The sequence below is a fragment of the Heteronotia binoei genome, chromosome 21, assembly GCF_032191835.1.
Source record: "Heteronotia binoei isolate CCM8104 ecotype False Entrance Well chromosome 21, APGP_CSIRO_Hbin_v1, whole genome shotgun sequence".
In the NCBI taxonomy this organism is placed as follows: Eukaryota; Metazoa; Chordata; class Lepidosauria; order Squamata; family Gekkonidae; genus Heteronotia; species Heteronotia binoei.
The window spans coordinates 145,346,816-145,365,249 of NC_083243.1; the positions used below are offsets into that span (position 1 = coordinate 145,346,816).

An 18,434-nucleotide genomic window follows, 5' to 3' on the forward strand; every position below is an offset into this window, starting at 1 on the left:
CATTTTGCAATAGAAATGGACAATATAGCCTAGTAATTTGGATCACATAACCTGAAAGGTTTTTTGGCTGTCTAATCCTCAGGTGGGGGGATGGGATTCCTTAGTTTGGAGGCCCTCCCCCCACTTCAGGGTCATCAGAAAAGCTGGGGGAGGGGGAGGAAAATGTCTGCTGGGCACTCCATTATTCCCCATGGAGAACAATTCTCATAGGGCAGGGGTGGCCAATGGTAGCTTTCCAGATGTTTTTGCCTACAACTCCCATCAGCCCCAGCCAGCATGGCCAATGGCTGGGGCGATGGCAGTTGTAGGCAAAAAACATCTGGAGAGCTACTGTTGGCCACCCCTGTCATAGGGCATAATGAAAAATTGATCTGCAGGTATCTGGGGCTTGGGGTGGGGCTGTTTTTTGAGGTAGGGGCACCAAAGTTTCAGCATAGTATCTAGTACCTCTCCTCAAAAGACTGTCCAGGTTTCAAAAAGATTGGACCTCAGGGTGCAATTCTATGAGCCCCAAATGAAGGTGCCCTTATTTTTTATTATTTCCAATGGCGGGAAGGCATTTAAAAGGTGTGTTGTCCCTTTTAAATGTGATGGCCAGAACTCCCTTTGGAGTTCAATTATGCTTGTCACAACTTTGCTCCTGGCTCCACCCCCAAAGTGCCCAGATATTTCTTGAATTGGACCTGGCAACCCTACCGGTTGGTTCTGCAACCGTAATTCCTATTGCATTATTCATTGAATGTCCTGTCCTGTTGACTGTACTGACTCACTTTGTGTAATCTGCCTTTTGAGAAAAGCAGACTGTAAATAGCATATATGCTATTTTTTTTTGTATTCTCTATCACTCCACCTTTTTTAGTTAATTTTTGTATCAGAACTAATTCATTATTTGGAAATACTGTGATAACTGATCATATTTGAATAAATCCAGGTGCATTATCTTAGTTAAATATATATATAAAGGTAGATGATGTACACTTATTTAGATTGATAGACCTTATACTGTAGTACTGTACACAACTTTCTGAATGGGGGTCTTTCTCTCAACCTTGCCAAAATGGATCATATATCTGAAGGTGCCAAGGACTGAACATGAAACTTAAGTGCAAAGATTGTGCTCTACCAGTGACTTTTGTTTTGTTTTGTTTATATTTCCAGTTTATTGGGGAGAATTTGGATTTTTCTGACCAGACGACCTTGGATTCCACTGGAAATTTCACCTATAAGGCAGGACCCCCATTGTAGCCCAAAAGACCATCCTAAGGGGACTGACCTCTCAGCAACATGGGTGGGGGGGGGAGGGCAGTGAAAATTGCCCCTTCCATCTGCAGAAATCCTCCACTAGATCCAACCCTGGAAGAGTGGGGAGAAACTAAGGGTAAAACAATTGCATACTGCCAAGCCCTAGGCCTGTGGGACAGAAGCTGTGTTAACATACCAACATTATGGAACAATAAGGTTTTTGTACCACAGTTGTGAGCAAAAGGTGTAATTGTCACATTGCATTATGCCAACACTATAGATGTTACTGCAGTGGTGCAGGCAAGCAGATCAGCTGGAATAAGGATGAGCCAGGATTTCTGGAACATTAGCTGATAAACCAGACAAATTTTTTGGATAGGAGCACTTCAGCAGTGCTTGCTAGTGCCTTTCAGATCAACGAAGTTTATTTCTTTGAAAAGGATGATAAATAATACATGATGCTACTCCTTCTACTGGCTGTTTTTTCTTCCTCTCTATAAAAACCATATCAATTTTCTTGGAATGAAATGTTAAAGAAAATGGAGTGAATGCTATTCCCCTTCCCAATGGAAGAGCTTTGGGGCAGCTGTACTATTGCTGAGCAAGCCAAGCAAAAAGGTGGGAATGCTTGTGGAGGTGGTTAGTGCGCTCTGTTAACTGTCTTTGAGTCGGTGGATTTGTTTAACCTTGCAGCATAATGAGCTGCCAGAGGGACTGCTCTACTTCAGAGCTGGGGGCCTGCCTTACTTTGCAGCCATTTGTTCTCAGTAATTCCTTTCCAATTGCAAAGAATAGGTGTAGTCTTACCAAGTATGAAACCACCGACTTTAATCAAGGTAGGCATTTGCATCTCCACCTTTCTCTGGGATTTGTAATGCATGTCAGCATGGGGCCTTTTAAAAGAGGGGGCTACATTTGTCATTCTGATTCGAGCACGTTATTTATTATTCCATTTTCATTACTGAAAGTCGCGGTTTTACTGCCTTGAATGGCAGCCTGGCATGCAGAAATGTCAGATATCTGTGTGCCAGGAATAGCTCGAAATTAACAAATAAGTTTCACCTGCTAAATTGCTGCTTATCAGGCTGCTTATTAAAAGCGCAGGAGAAAGATCAGAAAAGGAAGGGGGAGTCTCAGCCATTATAATAGTCCAGATAATCTGAGATAAAGGTGATAACAAGGGGTGCACAACGGTCTATGATGTCAGAGGCAACTAAGGGCCGCACCAGACATCTCTTAAAAGCAGTGTTAGGTTGGGAGAGGAGGCTGATCTGGAGCAGAGTCATGATGCAGTTTCACTAACTCTTCTTCCCCACCTCAAGCTGTTTTGACATTAGGTCTTTTAATCAACTGCATTCTGTGTTTTGTTCAGAAGGGGTATGTGCCTTTCCTAGAAGGCACTGGAAAAAGACAGGGATGGATAAAAAAGTAAAAATGAAATGGCAAATGCAAGATGGCTGCAAACATTTGTGTTTTTTTGGTTGTTCAGTCGCACAGTCGAGTCCACCTCTTTGCGACCCCATGGACAAAGTCACACCAGGCCCTCCTGTCTTCCACCATCCTCCGAAGCCTGCTCAATTCATGTTTGTTACATCAGTAACGCTGTCCAGCCATCTCATCTTTTGCCATCCCCTTCTTCTTTTGCCTTCTGATTTTCCCAGCATCAGGATCTTCTGCAGTGAGTGCTCCCTTCTCATTTCGTGGCCAAAGTATTTGAGTTTCAGCTTCAGCATCTGACTTTCCAAGGAACAGTCTGGGTTGATTTCCCTTAGGACTGACTGATTTGATCTTCTTGCAGTCCAAGGGACTCTCAAGATTCTTCTCCAACATCACAGCTCAAAAGCATCTATTCTTCTGCGGTTGGCCTTCCTTATGGTCCAGCTCTCACAGCCATACATTACTACTGGGATTTAATGGTTCCTATATTTGCAGCAGTATGTGTTTAAAATATCACAAACAAAAGGTCTTATGCCAACAGTTACTGCGCAAGAATATATAATGAATGTTTTCTGTGTTTCAAGAATGGAATCTTAAGGCAATTATACTTTTTAAGTAGCTCTGATCTCTTTAAAAAAGTCATCACACCTTATCTAACGCTGCTCAGATCAGCAGAGGAGAAGAGATCTCTCCTCACCTGCTAATGGCAAAGGGAATTATTATTTGAGTCAGAGAATTAATAGGATCTTAATGAGCCTTGCTCCCAGTGCATTGTTCAGTTCGCTCTTCACAGCAGCTCTTTGGATCAGAGTGTAGAATATGTCAGCTTCTTACTGTGAGCTTTGATATAGACATGTATATTTTTGTACTGAATGATCATAATGTCCCCATCAGAAAAAAATAACCACAGAATTAACTTCTGCCTCCAGGGAGAAACATATGGCAGTTTTATGGCCTCCTTTCCCCCTTTCCTCCCTCCTCTAAATTAATGTTTTATACTGACTTGATGCAGTCTATTATGCTCCTTTCATACGCTTCCTGTAACTGGAACATTAATAACAGAAAATAGATGCAATATTTCTCTGTATAATTTAATATTTTAAAATGTATTAGTTTCAGATCCATCAGGTGATCTTGCAAAGCCTTGCAGTCCAGGGTTCTGAGGCTAAAGTGTGTTTTTCTGTTAAGTCTTTTGCAGAAAGATCAAACTAGTTTCTGTAAATGGTGTAGTTAAAAAGAAAGTATTTTTTTGAACAGGAAATTACAGGAACACAGTTCTGACTGCCTTGGCATCACTCCTGAGGCCTTATATGCAAATGAGTTCCAGCTGGGCTTTTTCAATGGTGATGTCAGGGGTGTGGTCTAATATGCAAATGAGCTCCTGCTGGGCTTTTTCAGATCCATCAGGTGATCCTGCAAAGGCGAATAGGAGAAGCTGGATCTATGGCTACTGCTTCAAACTCTGCTATTGGTGGTGTCCTTTTAAAATATTTATTTTAATTTTCAAAACCTAAACATTTCAAAACATTTATTAATCTTTCCAATATAAATATCAATTACTTAAAATACGCTATACAATATATTTTGTTGTTTTGCCATTTTCCAAGTTACAACAAAGTTGTAATTAAGTCAAAACAAAACAAAATATTTTTCAAAACAAAATTAAAATTAAAAATACACAGCTTTTTTATAGTGAGGGTTATTTGGAATATCGTTCTCTGTCAAATAAGTTATAAGGGGGTATCATGCTGAAACTACTTTCTTTCTATATTGATCTAAAAAAAATTGGAAGTGTAATAAGTAATCTTGCACATAACAAAATGTTCCCACAATCTATTATATCATTGTTCTATCATTGGAGGTTGTTTGTTCACTCATTTGGTTGATATAGTCATTCTAGTGGTTGCAATTAAAATCAGAATTAACTCAGCTTTGTTTCTGTTAACTTTTGGATCCATCCATTTGTTTAGTAACATTATTTCCAGCCGCCAAGGGATAGTCCATCATTTGTTTTATTTGCTGTATGATTTGTGTCCAAAATAATTTTATATATTTACCGTTCTACCAACTGTGGTAAAAATCAGCTTTCAACCCACATTGTTTCCTACATAAGGGATCACAATCTTTGTTCATTTTATTAAAAATGGTAGGTGGCCAATACCATCACATTGTTTTAAACAATTGGTATTGAATGCTAAAAATGTTAGAGTAAAACTTGAGGAATTCCAGATAATTTCTCAATCTGTGTCAGTAAAATCTTGTTGGCAGTCTTCACTCCATTGTTTTTCATACAAAACTATTCTATCTTCTTCAATCTTATTTAATGTTTTCTGTATATTTGACAACAGATCTGTAGTTCGATCTCCTGTATTTGTGATTAATTGTTCAAATTTTGTCATAGGGCATTGGAGAGTCTCCTTTAACGATTGTTTCTCATCTGTGTTTTAATTGCAGATATCTGAACTGCATTACTTTATGACCTATTTTTTGTTCCAGTTTTTATTTTTCCATTAATTTTCCTTTTCCCACAATGTCTATAAAATGAAAATAGCCAGCCTTCCTCCAGTTCTGAAGGAAACTACTCCTTTCGAAGTGGAAATCCATTCTGATTAAGAAATGGTGATTGGATTGATATTCTTGGAGCTGGCTTATTTTTTCTCCTACACCAGATATTTATGGAGGTGTTAAAAAATTTATTAGTCATATTGGTATTCTTAATCCAATTTGGATTTTAGATTATGTCAGATAAAAAAATACAGCTGTAGATTAGAATTTTCTATTAGTTCCCAATCAGAGTGGTCAATGCCTTTTATAACTTTTATTATATGTACTAAATTAGCTCCATAATATAAAGAGAGATTTGGTAGTTCGATACCAACATGAGATAGTAGCCATCTCAATATTTTATGCTTGATTCTTGGCTTCTTATACACTCAGATGAATTTATTTATAACTGTCTGCCATTTATTTAAAATTTTTGGAGCAATTGCAATTGGGAGTAATCTGAATAAAAACAAATTTCTCAGTAATACAAAACATTGTATTAGGTAGTATCTATCTGGCCAGTTTAAAGTAAGCCTTTTTTTAATTGAATGATTATTTACTAATGTAATAATGGAGAAATCTAATGGAATTTGGATTCCTAAATATTTCCGTGTATTTTTAGTCCAATTGAAAGGATCAGATTTTTAAATTTCATTTATAGAGTTTTGTTTTCATTTTAAGGGACACAATTCTAATTTATTCTGATTAAATGGAAGACCTGATATACAGCTAAATTAGGGTTGCCAAGTCCAATTCAAGAAATATCTGGGGACTTTGGGGGTGGAGCCAGTAGCAAGGTTGTGACAAGCATAATTGAACTCCAAAGGGAGTTCTGGCCATTACATTTGAAGAGACCGCACACCTTTTAAATAGGGAATCCCCTGCCCCTACCTGGGGATTGGCAGCCCTAAGCTAAATTGGTTTATTGGAGTTTGTAATTCTTTTATTGAATAAGTTGGATTGGTTAATAAGTATTAAATCATTGGCATATAGTCAAATTTTGTGTGATATTTTCCCAATGGTAATTCCATGAATGTTAGGATTCAGATGGATTACTTCTGCTAGCGATATAGCGATAACAAAAAGTAGGGTCGAGAGAGGGCATCCCTGTCTAGTTCCTCTGTGCAACATAGTATTTTGAGATGAAAATTCATTAACTTTAATTTTAGCAGTTGGAATTTTATATGTTTTATGTATAGTGTTTTGAAATTTTTTACCAAACCCCATCAGATTTATAACCATTTTTAAATAAGGGAGTTCTACATTATCGAAAACTTTCTCTGCATCTAACAATAACAATAATTACGGAGAAAGCACAGGAGTACCAGAAAAACATCTATTTCTGCTTCATTGAGTATCCTAAAGCATTTGATTGTGTGAATCACAACAAACTGTGGCAAGTCCTTAAAGAAATGGGAGTACCAGACCACCTCACATGTCTCCTGAGAAACCTGTATAAGGGTCAAGAAGCAACTGTCAGAACAGGATATGGAATAACTGGTTGGTTTAGAACAGGAAAAGGAGTTTGGCAAGGATGTATATTGTCACCCTGCTTATTTAATTTACATGCAGAGTATATAATGTGGAATGCCAGCCTGGATGAATAACAAATCGGAATTAAGATTGCTGGGAAAAACATCAACAACCTCAGATATGCAGATGACACCACTCTAATGGCAGAAAGTGAAGAGGACCTAAGGAACCTCTTGTTGAGGGTGAAAGAGGGGAGTGCAAAAGTAGACTTGAAACTCAACATCAAAAAAGCTAAGATCATGGCATCCGGTCCCATCACTCCTTGGCAAATAGAAGGGGAAGACATAGAAGTAGTGATTTCTGGGATTCAAGATCACTGCAGATTGTGACTTTAGCCATGATATTAAAAGACGTTTGCTCCTTGGGAGGACAGCTATGGCAAATCTAGGCAGTAGAGACATCACCCTGCCAACAAAAGTTCATATAGTCAAAGCAATGGTATTCCCAGTAGTAATGTATGGCTGTGAGAGTTGGTCCATAAGGAAGGCTGAGTGCAGAAGAATAGATGCTTTTGAATTGTGGTGCTAGAGTAGACTCTTGAGAGTCCCTTGGACTGCAAGAAGATCAAATCAGTCAGTCCTAAGGAAAATCAACCCTGACTGTTCCCTGGAAGGTCAGATGCTGAAGCTGAAGCTCAAATACTTTGGCCACCAAATGAGAAGGAAGCACTCACTGGAGAAGACCCTGATGCTGGGAAAGACTGAAGGCAAAAGAAGGGGACAGCAAAAGATGAGATGGCTGGACAGCGTTACTGATGTAACTAACATGAATTTGAGTGGACTTTGGAGGATGGCAGAAAACAGGAGGGCCTGGCGTGACTTTGTCCATGGGGTCGCAAAGAGTCATAATTGACTGTGTGACTGAACAACAACGACAGTATCACTTCTTGATTCACTAATTGGCTATGTTGTATAATATTTAGGACTCTGTGGATATTATCTGTTATACTGAATTTGGGTTCAAAACGTCTTTATTTGGTTTAGGCAAAACTATTATATTCACTTTGACCAAAAGCTGGGCATTTCTCTGTTGTCTAGGATGTAATTGCATAAGACTTTCAAAGGTTCCACCAAGTCCATTTTAAAAATTCTGTTGGGTAGCCATCATTATTTGCAGTAGTGTTATTTTTCAATTGGCTTATAGCATCTAAAACTTCTTTAGATTATATTTGAGCATCTAATTATTTTGAATGGTCTGGTGCTAATCTGGAAAGTAATTTATTTTTCTGTAAATATTCTGTGATATTCTCCACTTTTGGGAAATTTGAGGTATATAATTTTTAATAAAAATCTACAAGCTCTGAGAGAGAGCAGAGAAGTGCTACAAGGGTGAGGTTTGGCTTTCTAAGCAGCTGGGGAAGTTGCTGAGAATTTCTGAGTTTCTGAGTTTGTGTGACTGTATGATTGCTGAAAATTCTGAGTTTCTGGTTGTTGGGGAGCTGCTGCTTGTTTGGTGAGTGGGCTGAAGGTGATCGTTGCTGATTGATTAGGAATGGCTGTGTTCCCCACCCAATTTGCATTATTAAGCTGCGCCTTGCCAGAGGCTGAGCACATTTCAGAGAGCTCTGAGAGAGAGCAGAGAAGAAGTGCCACAAGGGTGAGGTTTGGCTTTCTAAGCAGCTGGGGAAGCTGCTGAGAATTTCTGAGTATGTGTGACTGTGTGGGTGTTTTCGCACTCACGTTTTACTGGCGCCACGACCCTCCTGACGCCGGCGAATCTGCATGGATTTCGCAACAGAAGCGCCGGCGCTCCCAGAAGCGCCGGCGCTTTCCGTCGCTAAGCCAGCGCAAACGTTTTCCTGCATCTTTGCGATTTCCGTTTGCGCTGGCTTAGTGACGGAAAGCGCCGGCGCTTCTGGGAGCGCCGGCGCTTCTGTTGCGAAATCCATGCAGATTCGCCGGCGTCAGGATGGTCGTGGCGCCAGTAAAACGTGAGTGCGAAAACGGCCTGTGATTGCTGAAAATTCTGAGTTTGTGGTTGCTGGGGAACTGCTGTTTGTTTCGTTTGAGTGGGCTGAAGGTGATTGTTGCTGATTGATTAAGAGTGGCTGTGTTCCCCACCCTCTTTGCATTATTAAGCTGCGCCTTGCCAGAGTCGCGAACCTTTGGCGCAAGCCGAATGGTGATAGCTAAAGGACTCTTAGCCTGGGGGCTCTGTAAAGACCTGGAACCCAAATTCCTTGTGTTCCCAATAAGGTAAGTAGACCCTCCAGAAGGAGAGCCACATAAACAAACAGGATTTAAAAGGGGATTGTATATTTTTGAAAAAAGCTATCATGAAGGTAGAATGCCAGCAGGGGGGTGGGGGCTTTCCAATGTTTTGCACTGAGTGTCACATGTATGACTATCTGCCCACAGGACAGAACTCTTGGGTGTGTGCTCGATGCAAGGAGCTCCTGGTCCTCAGGGAACAAGTTCATACCCTTGAGACCGAGGTGACTGACCTGGAGAAGCAGAGACAGTCAGCTAGGCACTCGGGGAAGACTCTCCGGGACATATTAGATGAGCCCCACTCTGAACGTGGCAGCCCCGTTGTTGCTAGGGAGCATGAGGGTTGAGAGGGAACAGGGCACTGTGCTGAGGATAAGGGGAATGCGCCCTCAGTAGGGATCTCTTCTTCAGTTGGTGAGCGGGTATCCTTTCGCGCCAAGGAACCATCCCTGGGCAGGGAGAGAAAGGGGGTCTTAGTAGTTGGTGATTCGATCCTTAGACAAGTAGACGGCTGGGTGGCAAAACCGTATACTGACCGTATGGTGACTTGCCTGCCTGGTGCGAAGTTAGTGGACATTACACGTGTTGTAGATAGGCTGATAGACAGTGCTGGGGCGGAGTCAGTGGTCGTGGTGCATGTTGGCACCAACGATGTGGGGGAAATGCAGTCGTAAGGTCCTGGAGGAAAAATTTAGGCTGCTAAGCAGGAGACTTAAGGCCAAGACCTCCAAGGTAGCCTTCTCAGAAGTGCTACCTGTTCTATGTGCAAGGCTGGAGAGACAGGCACAAATTAGAAGTCTCAATGTGTGGATGAGACAATGGTGTAGGGAGGAAGGGTTTAAGTTTGTTAGGCATTGGGATGCTATCTAGAACAAGCGGGAGTTGTACAAAAGAGATGGTCTCCACTTGTCCCCAGATGGAACCAAGCTGCTGGCGCTTAAAATCAAAAAGGTGGCAGAGCAGTTTTTAAATTAAATCTTGGGGGAAAGCCGACAGGAGATAAATTTCTCTGGCTTGGGAGGACTCATCTCAAAGAGATGAAGGGTTAGCTGTTACTTTTCTACTGGGTAATGGATCAGAGTTGTCCACTGAGATGGTGACAAACAGTATGGGCTGCCTGCCAAAGTCTCGAGGCAGCAGGAGGAAGGTTGTGGGACTAAGTTGCCTGGGAAATTATAGATATTTGTATACAAATGCTAGAAGTGTTCGAAGTAAAATTGGTGAGTTGGAATGTTTAGTGTTGGGGGAAAACATAGACATTGTGGGAATTTCAGAAACTTGGTGGAATGAGGAGAATCAGTGGGACACGGTGATTCCTGGATATTAAGTTATATTGAAAGGATAGGGAGGGAAGGGTTGGAGGTGGGGTGGCTCTGTATGTCAGAGAGGGTATACAGTCCAGTAAGACTGAGGTCAAAGAATCAGATTCCCTTCTAGAAATGCTTTCAGTCGAAATAGAGGGCTGGGTCCCATGCTCTTTAACTTGTTCATTAATGATCTGGAGTTGGGAGTAAGCAGTGAAGTGGCCAAGTTTGCAGATGACACTAAATTGTTCAGGGTGGTGAGAACTAGAGAGGATTGTGAGGCACTCCAAAGGGATCTGTTGAGGCTGGGTGAGTGGGCGTCAACGTGGCAGATGAGTTTCAATGTGGCCAAGTGCAAAGTAATGCACATTGGGGCCAAGAATCCCAGCTACAAAAATAAGTTGATGGGTTGTGAACTGGCAGAGACTGACCAAGAGAGAGATCTTGGGATAGTGGTAGATAACTCACTGAAAATGTCAAGACAGTGTGCGTTTGCAATAAAAAAGGCCAATGCCATGCTGGGAATTATTAGGAAGGGAATTGAAAACAAATCAGCCAGTATCATAATGCCCCTGTATATATCGATGGTGCGGTCTCATTTGGAGTACTGTGTGCAATTCTGGTCACCGCACCTCAAAAAGGATATTATAGCACTGGAAAAAGTGCAGAAAAGGGCAACTAGAATGATTAAAGGTTTGGAACACTTTCCCTATGAAGAAAGCTTAAAATGCTTGGGGCTCTTTATCTTGGAGAAACGTCAACTGCGGGGTGACATGATAGAGGTTTACAAGATTATGCATGGGATGGAGAAAGTAGAGAAGGAAGTCGTTTTCTCTCTTTCTCACGATACAAGAACTTGTGGGCATTCAATGAAATTGCTGAGCAGTCAGGTTAAAACGGATAAAAGGAAGTACTTCTTTACCCAAAGGGTGATTAACATGTGGAATTCAGTGCCACAGGAGGTGGTGGCGGCTACAAGCATAGCCAGCTTCAAGAGGGGATTGGATAAAAATATGGAGCAGAGGTCCATCAGTGACTATTAGCCACAGTGTGTGTGTGTGTGTGTGTGTATTTTGGCCACTGTGTGATACAGTGTTGGACTGAATGGGCCAAATATGTCTACCTATTTTTTGTTCTTTAGCTTTCCATGCTAACAGTTTTAAAGTTTTAAATGATCTCTGCCAATATTTTTGTTTAATATATATTAAGTTTTTTAAATTGTTGAGTTTTTAAAAGATTCCTTAATTTTTTTTCTCTGCTATTAATTTTTATATATTTTTACTGCCTATTTGTGTTGCGTTTTTATTTGTTTTAATGTTTTCAATTAGTGATCTAATTGGTGACTTTTTTTCCTTATTCAAATTTGAAGAGATAGAGATAAGCTGACCATGAATTGTGGCTTTCATTATCTCCCATCTATTCCATTGGGATGTGTTTTCAATTTTATTTATTTTGAAAAAGTTTTGTATTTCAGTAGGTGTTTGCAGTCTAACACTTTCTTGCATTAAGATTGTTTTATTTAAAACTCATCTGGTTTTGGGTTTTGTGTGTTCAAAGCTAGTTACTTTACAGATTACTGGAGCATGGTCAGTTCAGGCTTTATGTCCTATTCTGATTCAAAGATGTTATTTATTAAAGACTGTGATGTTCAGCTGCAATCTGTTATTACATGTGAATTAAATCTAGAGAAGTAGTATGTGTAGTTTCTGGTTTGTTGGTTTTTCTGTCTCCATATATCACAAAGCAAATACCTATTCAGCAACAAGTTATGTGTATGGAGTAAATTTCTTTGAGTTAGTTTTTTTGTTGTGTGATCTATCGGAAGTTTTGTTTACAATATAAAGTCCCCACCGAGTATGATGCTGCCTTCATGAAAATCACGTACAATTTTTAAAAGTTTGTTTTAAAAATTGAATCTGCAGTGTATTTGGTGCATAAATAGAGCCTAATGTGATTAAACGGCGATCTAGTTTGCCTTTAATGAAAATAGATCTTCCCTGTGGGTCTTGTATTTCTTCTTTAAGGTCAAACCTAATAGTTTTAGCAATTAATATGGCCATGCCCCAGGCCTTTGATGAACCCAAGGAATGGAACTGTGATTTAAATCATTATTTTTTAAAAAATATGGAGTGTTCTCTAATTCTAATGTGAGTTTCTTGAATAAATGCTATATCATGTTTAAATTTTAATATATAAGATGTGATTCTTTTTTTATTTAATCTCTTTTTTCAAGCCTCTTACATTTAATGAAACAATTTGGCAACTCAGAACCATATTTTTCAACAAATTAACAATTATATAATTTACTTTTCTCTAAAATGTTATTATTGGTCAATATTTTCAATTAATTCCATTGACCCCCTTTTAACAATAAATTTATTCACTATATGTTTCAAATTAAAATTTAGCTTAAATGTCACCAACTGTTCCTAATATTTGTCTATATCTATCTTATATCTCCTTAAGCTTTGAATCAATTAGCTTTATCTAATATTGTACTTCTATTCTTCTAACCCTGTGATTACGTGCCTGTTACTACTTCACCTATACAATCTAAATTAAACCTAGCTACTAAAAATTAATTATTATTTTCAATAAATTTTACCTAATAATAATTCCTACCCAATCTTCAACCCAAAGTGGCCTGAAATTAACACTAAACAAACCTATTCTAACTTCTTTTTACTGATATCTTCTAATCTCTTTTCTGGAGCTGTTAACCCAATAGCTTCTCTTCTCCCTTACTTCCTGCACCAATCCTTTCGTGCATTGATGTATTTTAACATATTCAACTGTTATAATCTTCTCTAATAGCATTTTCTTGCTCCTTGTGATTATAATCACATAGATATTTTACTTGACAGTCTTATTGACTCCATCTCCCACATCCTCATGATTTTCAAAGGAACCTTGCTGATCTTTTGAGGAACTATACTAAATGACAGTTTTTATGTCTTTTTAGTCAAGTCCAGTGGAATTTCTAACTTTAATTCTTTCAATAAAGCAATGCCACTGTCTTAATCATAAGTCTGTAATTGTTTCCCCCCAGCATCGCAGCATCAGTTTTCCTGCAACTGAGCATCTGTATCTGAACTTGGCTTCCTGAAGTTTTAAAGTGATAGGCTTCAATCTTTAAAAAAAAAAAATTGGGAGTGCATCTTCTTTATAATTTAGATGACCTCATTTTTTGGCTGCATTTAGAATTGCTCTTCGTTCCCTAGAGTCTGAAAGGGCAGCCAATATATCTCTTGGAAATTTTCTGCCTGTTATCTGTGGTGAACCCATCCTATATGCTTTAGTAACAGTGGGCAGAATGCCTTCATCCAACTTAAGCTCTGGCTATCCAGTTCCCCATAAACTAAACAAGTCTGAGGACCCCTCCACACCCTCTACCAGTCCACAGAATTTTAGATTACCTTGTTTTACAATAGTTTCATAGTTCAAACTCTCTCCTTTAATTGTTGAATATTGTCCTGGGTTTGATGGCTGTCTTCTTGAAATAATGAGCCAAGATTCTTCACTGTTTCAGCCATTTGTGAGGTTTTAGTAAGTGCATCACAGAGTTTTTGGATTTGTGATGTTATTGCTTGGAATAAAAACGGTCTTTTTTTCTGAGAGTGTATTCAGTAATACTTCTTCCATAGTCTTAAAGGAGGCTTGTAGAGAGTTTTGTAAAGCTTGGATCATAGAAGCTTCCATGGGCTGTTTTTCTGAAGTTGTTTGCTTGTCAGCCATCATTTTGTTAGCTGTCACCACCACAGAATTCTGTTCTTTCACTGTTTTTTGAGTTAAACACTCAGCATTTGTTTTTTGTTCTTACTTGGGTTTTGTGTTTTGGGGAGTTCTTCATAAGTGAAGCTATTCAGGAGCATTTCTGGCAGGTTGGATTGGTTAAATTGGGAGGCATTGGGTCACAGAGCTTGGACTATGTGTCTGCTATTCCTCACAGCAATGCCCTGCTCCTCTGTGCCCTGGCTTTTTGGAACCTAGAAGTTCAAGAAATGTGGAATTCAGCCATATGGGGAAATAAAAAAGTCTCTCTGCATTGGGTTGACAAGTGTTCTCCTCTACTACTATGAGGAGCAGGCCTTCCTAATGTACCATATGGGAAATGAAGGTTCAAGGGCCTTGAAACTGAAGTTGGCTTTGTATATTATGAAAAGTATTCAGAAAATAGATGTGCAGTGTGTGTGTATTCTTGTGTGTATTGCTGAAATGCAATTGGGAATGGCTTGGATGACCATGAGGTCATGCTTATTGCTATCTAAATTTCACTGGATGATATGCTTCAGAATTAGGTACCACACTGCTACACATGAGTAACCATGAGAAAATAATTACGTTATTTCCCTTCTTTCCCCACTGTTCTGAAAAGTTTCTAAAGTGATATGCAACAACCTAAAAGATCATAAGGGCATAAAAAAGGGCATACGATTAAAATCACACAATATTACAAACACAACTGAACTATGAAGATCTCAGAGAAAGTACATTTCCATGTTTAATGAACTACACATTGTTTTTTTCAGCGTTCAGGTTCCCTGAACATTGTGGGCTTATCAAATGCTTTAGAAATGCAGTTGTCTTCAACAAGGGTATCCAGGTCATCTGATCTACAGGCACAAGATGCTTCTAGTGTAACATCTAGCCAATCTCAAAGTATGCCACATGTCATTGATGTGCAGTTGGAAACTGCACCAAATTTCAGCCTGGCCTTGGACAGAACTGCTAATGACTTGAGCTCTGAGACTACAGACCACTTCGTAACAGGTGCCATGTCCCTGGGGAGTGCAATGTGCAAGGTAAGAACTGTAGATACACCACACTGACAGGACAGTTGTTTAAGTGATCACCCACAGTAATGTGACATGGCACTATTCAGCTGTCGGTCATGACCTTCTGTTTGTCCCATGTGATACTTTGAGCTCAGCAGGGTCCGCGGGTTCTCCTACCTGCGGCCCCTTTGAATCAGGGGGGTGGAGGGGTGCCACGGATGTGACACCCCCAAAGAGACCCTGAAGGGATTAATTGTTAAAAAGACAGACAGCACAATTATTTTGTAATCTGGCAGGTTTGCTTTTAATACGCTTCTCTGGAGAAACTGTTTATATTGAGATTACTATGTTGTATTTTTTTTAGCTTGTTAAGGATAAAGATATGAATTTTATGTGCTTATTTTAATGAGGATATCGTTAAACTAACAAATTAGTCTGTGCTTTCAACATGGTTAAGCTAAATCAGCCAGTTGAGATTGCTCTGACTTTTTTTTATACTTATTTGTGTTGAAGAAGAATCGTTTAGATTTATATTGCAAGTAATAGTTCAGTAAAAATTATAATGAAAGACAAAGATGGTAAAATATATGGAGAACTTTATACTTGCAGGTAGAACGAATTGGGTATTTTATTTGGAGGTAGAATTATAACTGATATATTTGTATTTTTCTTTGTTTGTTTTTTTCCATTCTGTATATGCCCTTCTCCCATTTTATGTATCTATGCTTCTGCTACTTCTTTTTGTAGTTAAAATCAATAAAAATTATAAAATTTAAAAAAAAATGCAGTCTGGGGGTTCCAAAGCTCTTTACAGTATCACATATTATTATGTGATTCAAAGGGCGAGTAGACAAAAGTTCTATAGAGTGTGTCTAAAACAGCTTTTTTGACTCCCAGCCTATGTGCACTTACCACTATATATGCAAGACTCTCTGAGTCAAGATAACCATCTTCAGAAATGTCATTGTGCTCTTCTGTGATTATTTTGTCTATTGAAATTAAAAAAGCAATTTGTACATTTCAGTGTCATTTTCTCCCTCCAGCTTGAAAATGATGAGTTTGGCACTGTGAGTTACCCTCTTGGAAATGACTCTGCTGTGGTTGAGTCAAAAGACAGTAATGAATTAACTCTTCCTATGCAAAATATTCTGGAAGAGCCTATTAATCTTTCAGTGAAGAAGACTCAGCTGTGTGCCTCCCCTCCCATCTGTATCACCAACTCTTCCTGCATACAGCCCTCTAATCCACAGCAACCAATACATATTGAAGGTACCAGGTTTTCTTTAACTTCCTCAGGTTTTCTGAATAATCTCAATTGTGTCTGTTTCAGGATTACTGCAGATATCATTAATTCAGCTTCCTACATAAATTGACATTTGGATGGACATTAACAGATGGATTTTGAACTGATTCCAAAGTGCTTACTACCCTAATTGTTATGAAATACTTGCTGATGAAAAATTGGATAGGTCATACAGGATAGCAGTGCTCTTAATAAAGAACTAGAGCTTTTGTTAGTTTCAAATGAGCCTAAAGGATTCATGCTAAGAATTTAGGGCACTTCAAATCTTGCTAATTTGATCATAGATTGATCCAAAGCTGTGGAGATCAGACTACTTTCACCAGTATACCAACAGAAAATGCAGCAAAGAGAAAAGGGAGTTGGCACCACATCTTTATGGAGTGACTTTCACTAAGTATCCATCAATTCATCATCATGCCTTATTTTTTAAAAAAATGAAATAATCTTGGGATTCCCTAGCAACAGGCACCTTTTCATGCTGTGGAGAAAGGGCTTCTCGTAATGTCTTTGTGTGAACTTTAATATTCTTCTGGCACTCTTATAACTTATATAGGTGCAACTTGTTCAGCACTAAGGTGCATTATGGAATTATATACTGAGAACTGGAAGGCCACAGTTTTATTTCAAGGTCATGCAATTAACACAGATTGGATATTACCTTCAAACACTATTCTTCTTCCAAACTATCATTTGTAGGCAACTTTGTGAGCATCCCTTTGTGGGTCTTCAGATGCTCAAATTGGACATGCTGTTTTTGAGGCACAAGTTTAATGAGAGGACATTGAGTCAGACCGAAAATTTACAAATGAGACTAATCCCCACCAAAGTAGCCTCAGCGTGTGAGAGGAACAATTTGGTGTCTGAGATTTACTGTCTCTAGATGTGGATAGGATCACTTGTAGTTTATTCATTTTTCTCCTCTTCCAGATTGCCATAACTGTGAAGAGGAACATTTTGAAACAGAAATTAAAAGTAATCAGAGCAACAGGTAAAAACATTCATAAAAATTTAAGATATAGCCTTGTATGTATACAGTTTCTTTTTGCCTGCAAAGAAAAATAAATTGCATTTATTTTTTCAGTAATCTCAATCTGAAATAATTTCATTTGAGAAAAGTGTCAAGAACTTTTAATACTTATGAAATGATTTTATACCACAATTTTAAACAAAGATAATATGCCTTGGGGAGGGACTGTGGCTCTCAGTGGTAGAGCTTGGTTAGCAGAAGGTCCCAAGTTCAATCCCTGGCATCTCCAACTAAAAGGGGTCCAGGCAAGTAGGCATCAAGAACCTCAGTTTGAGACTCTGGAGAGCTGCTGCCAGTCTGAGTAGACAATACTGACTTTGATAGACTGAGGGTCTGATTCAGTATAAGGCAGCTTCATATATGTGCCTTCTTTTCAATCTCTATGTTTATGATGTCCTTTTCGATCTCTCTGCAGCCTTCTTTTCAATCTCTTTCTCTGTAATGTAGAAGTAGTTACACACTTTAGATGCTGACATAGTCTGTGTTCATACAGAGAGTTAAAATGTGAAGCAGCAGATGTGTAGAGTCCTTTATCCATTTTAGTTCCATCACCAATAAGACCAATTCTACGGCTGCTTAATATCTCTTTTTAAACCTCAATGGAAAGAATAATAATGGACTGGACTCAAAGTCTTCCTTGAGTAGACAAGCAATTCCACTCATGGAGAGTAGAACTATTTTGCCAGTTTCCTCTGTTCCACTGAAGATACCACATCACATCTTATACTGTTCCCAAGATTTCCCTGGAACCATTTTGTGCAATGTAGTAGAAAGGGAAAGGTGAGAAAGATCAATTAACTGAGCAGAGTTCTGTTCAAAGTTCTTTGGATCCATCCCAAGGCCTACTATTCATACAACATATTTTTTGACCGTTCCAAATGTTATACATACATTAGCTGACACTCACAACTATTCTGGAAGGTAGATTGATCTTATTATCACCATTTGACACTTGAATAGCTGAGAGCGACGAACAGATTGTTGATCAGCCACACTGTGACATACCGTAATTAAGCTTTAAAATGAGATTTCAATCTCAAAGTCCATGATCCTAACCAA

The 18,434-nt window shown here is 39.0% G+C and overlaps 1 protein-coding gene across 1 annotated transcript in view; it reads left to right on the top strand.

Moving 5' to 3' along the window:
* Nucleotides 1-18,434, top strand: part of TRIM66 (tripartite motif containing 66) — a 92,713-nt gene that overhangs the window by 59,185 nt on the left and 15,094 nt on the right. The window contains exons 11-13 of the mRNA XM_060262472.1: nucleotides 14,800-15,072; nucleotides 16,089-16,314; nucleotides 17,276-17,336. Of these exons, the coding sequence (XP_060118455.1) occupies nucleotides 14,800-15,072; nucleotides 16,089-16,314; nucleotides 17,276-17,336 (560 nt within the window). The remainder of the gene's footprint in view (nucleotides 1-14,799; nucleotides 15,073-16,088; nucleotides 16,315-17,275; nucleotides 17,337-18,434) is intronic.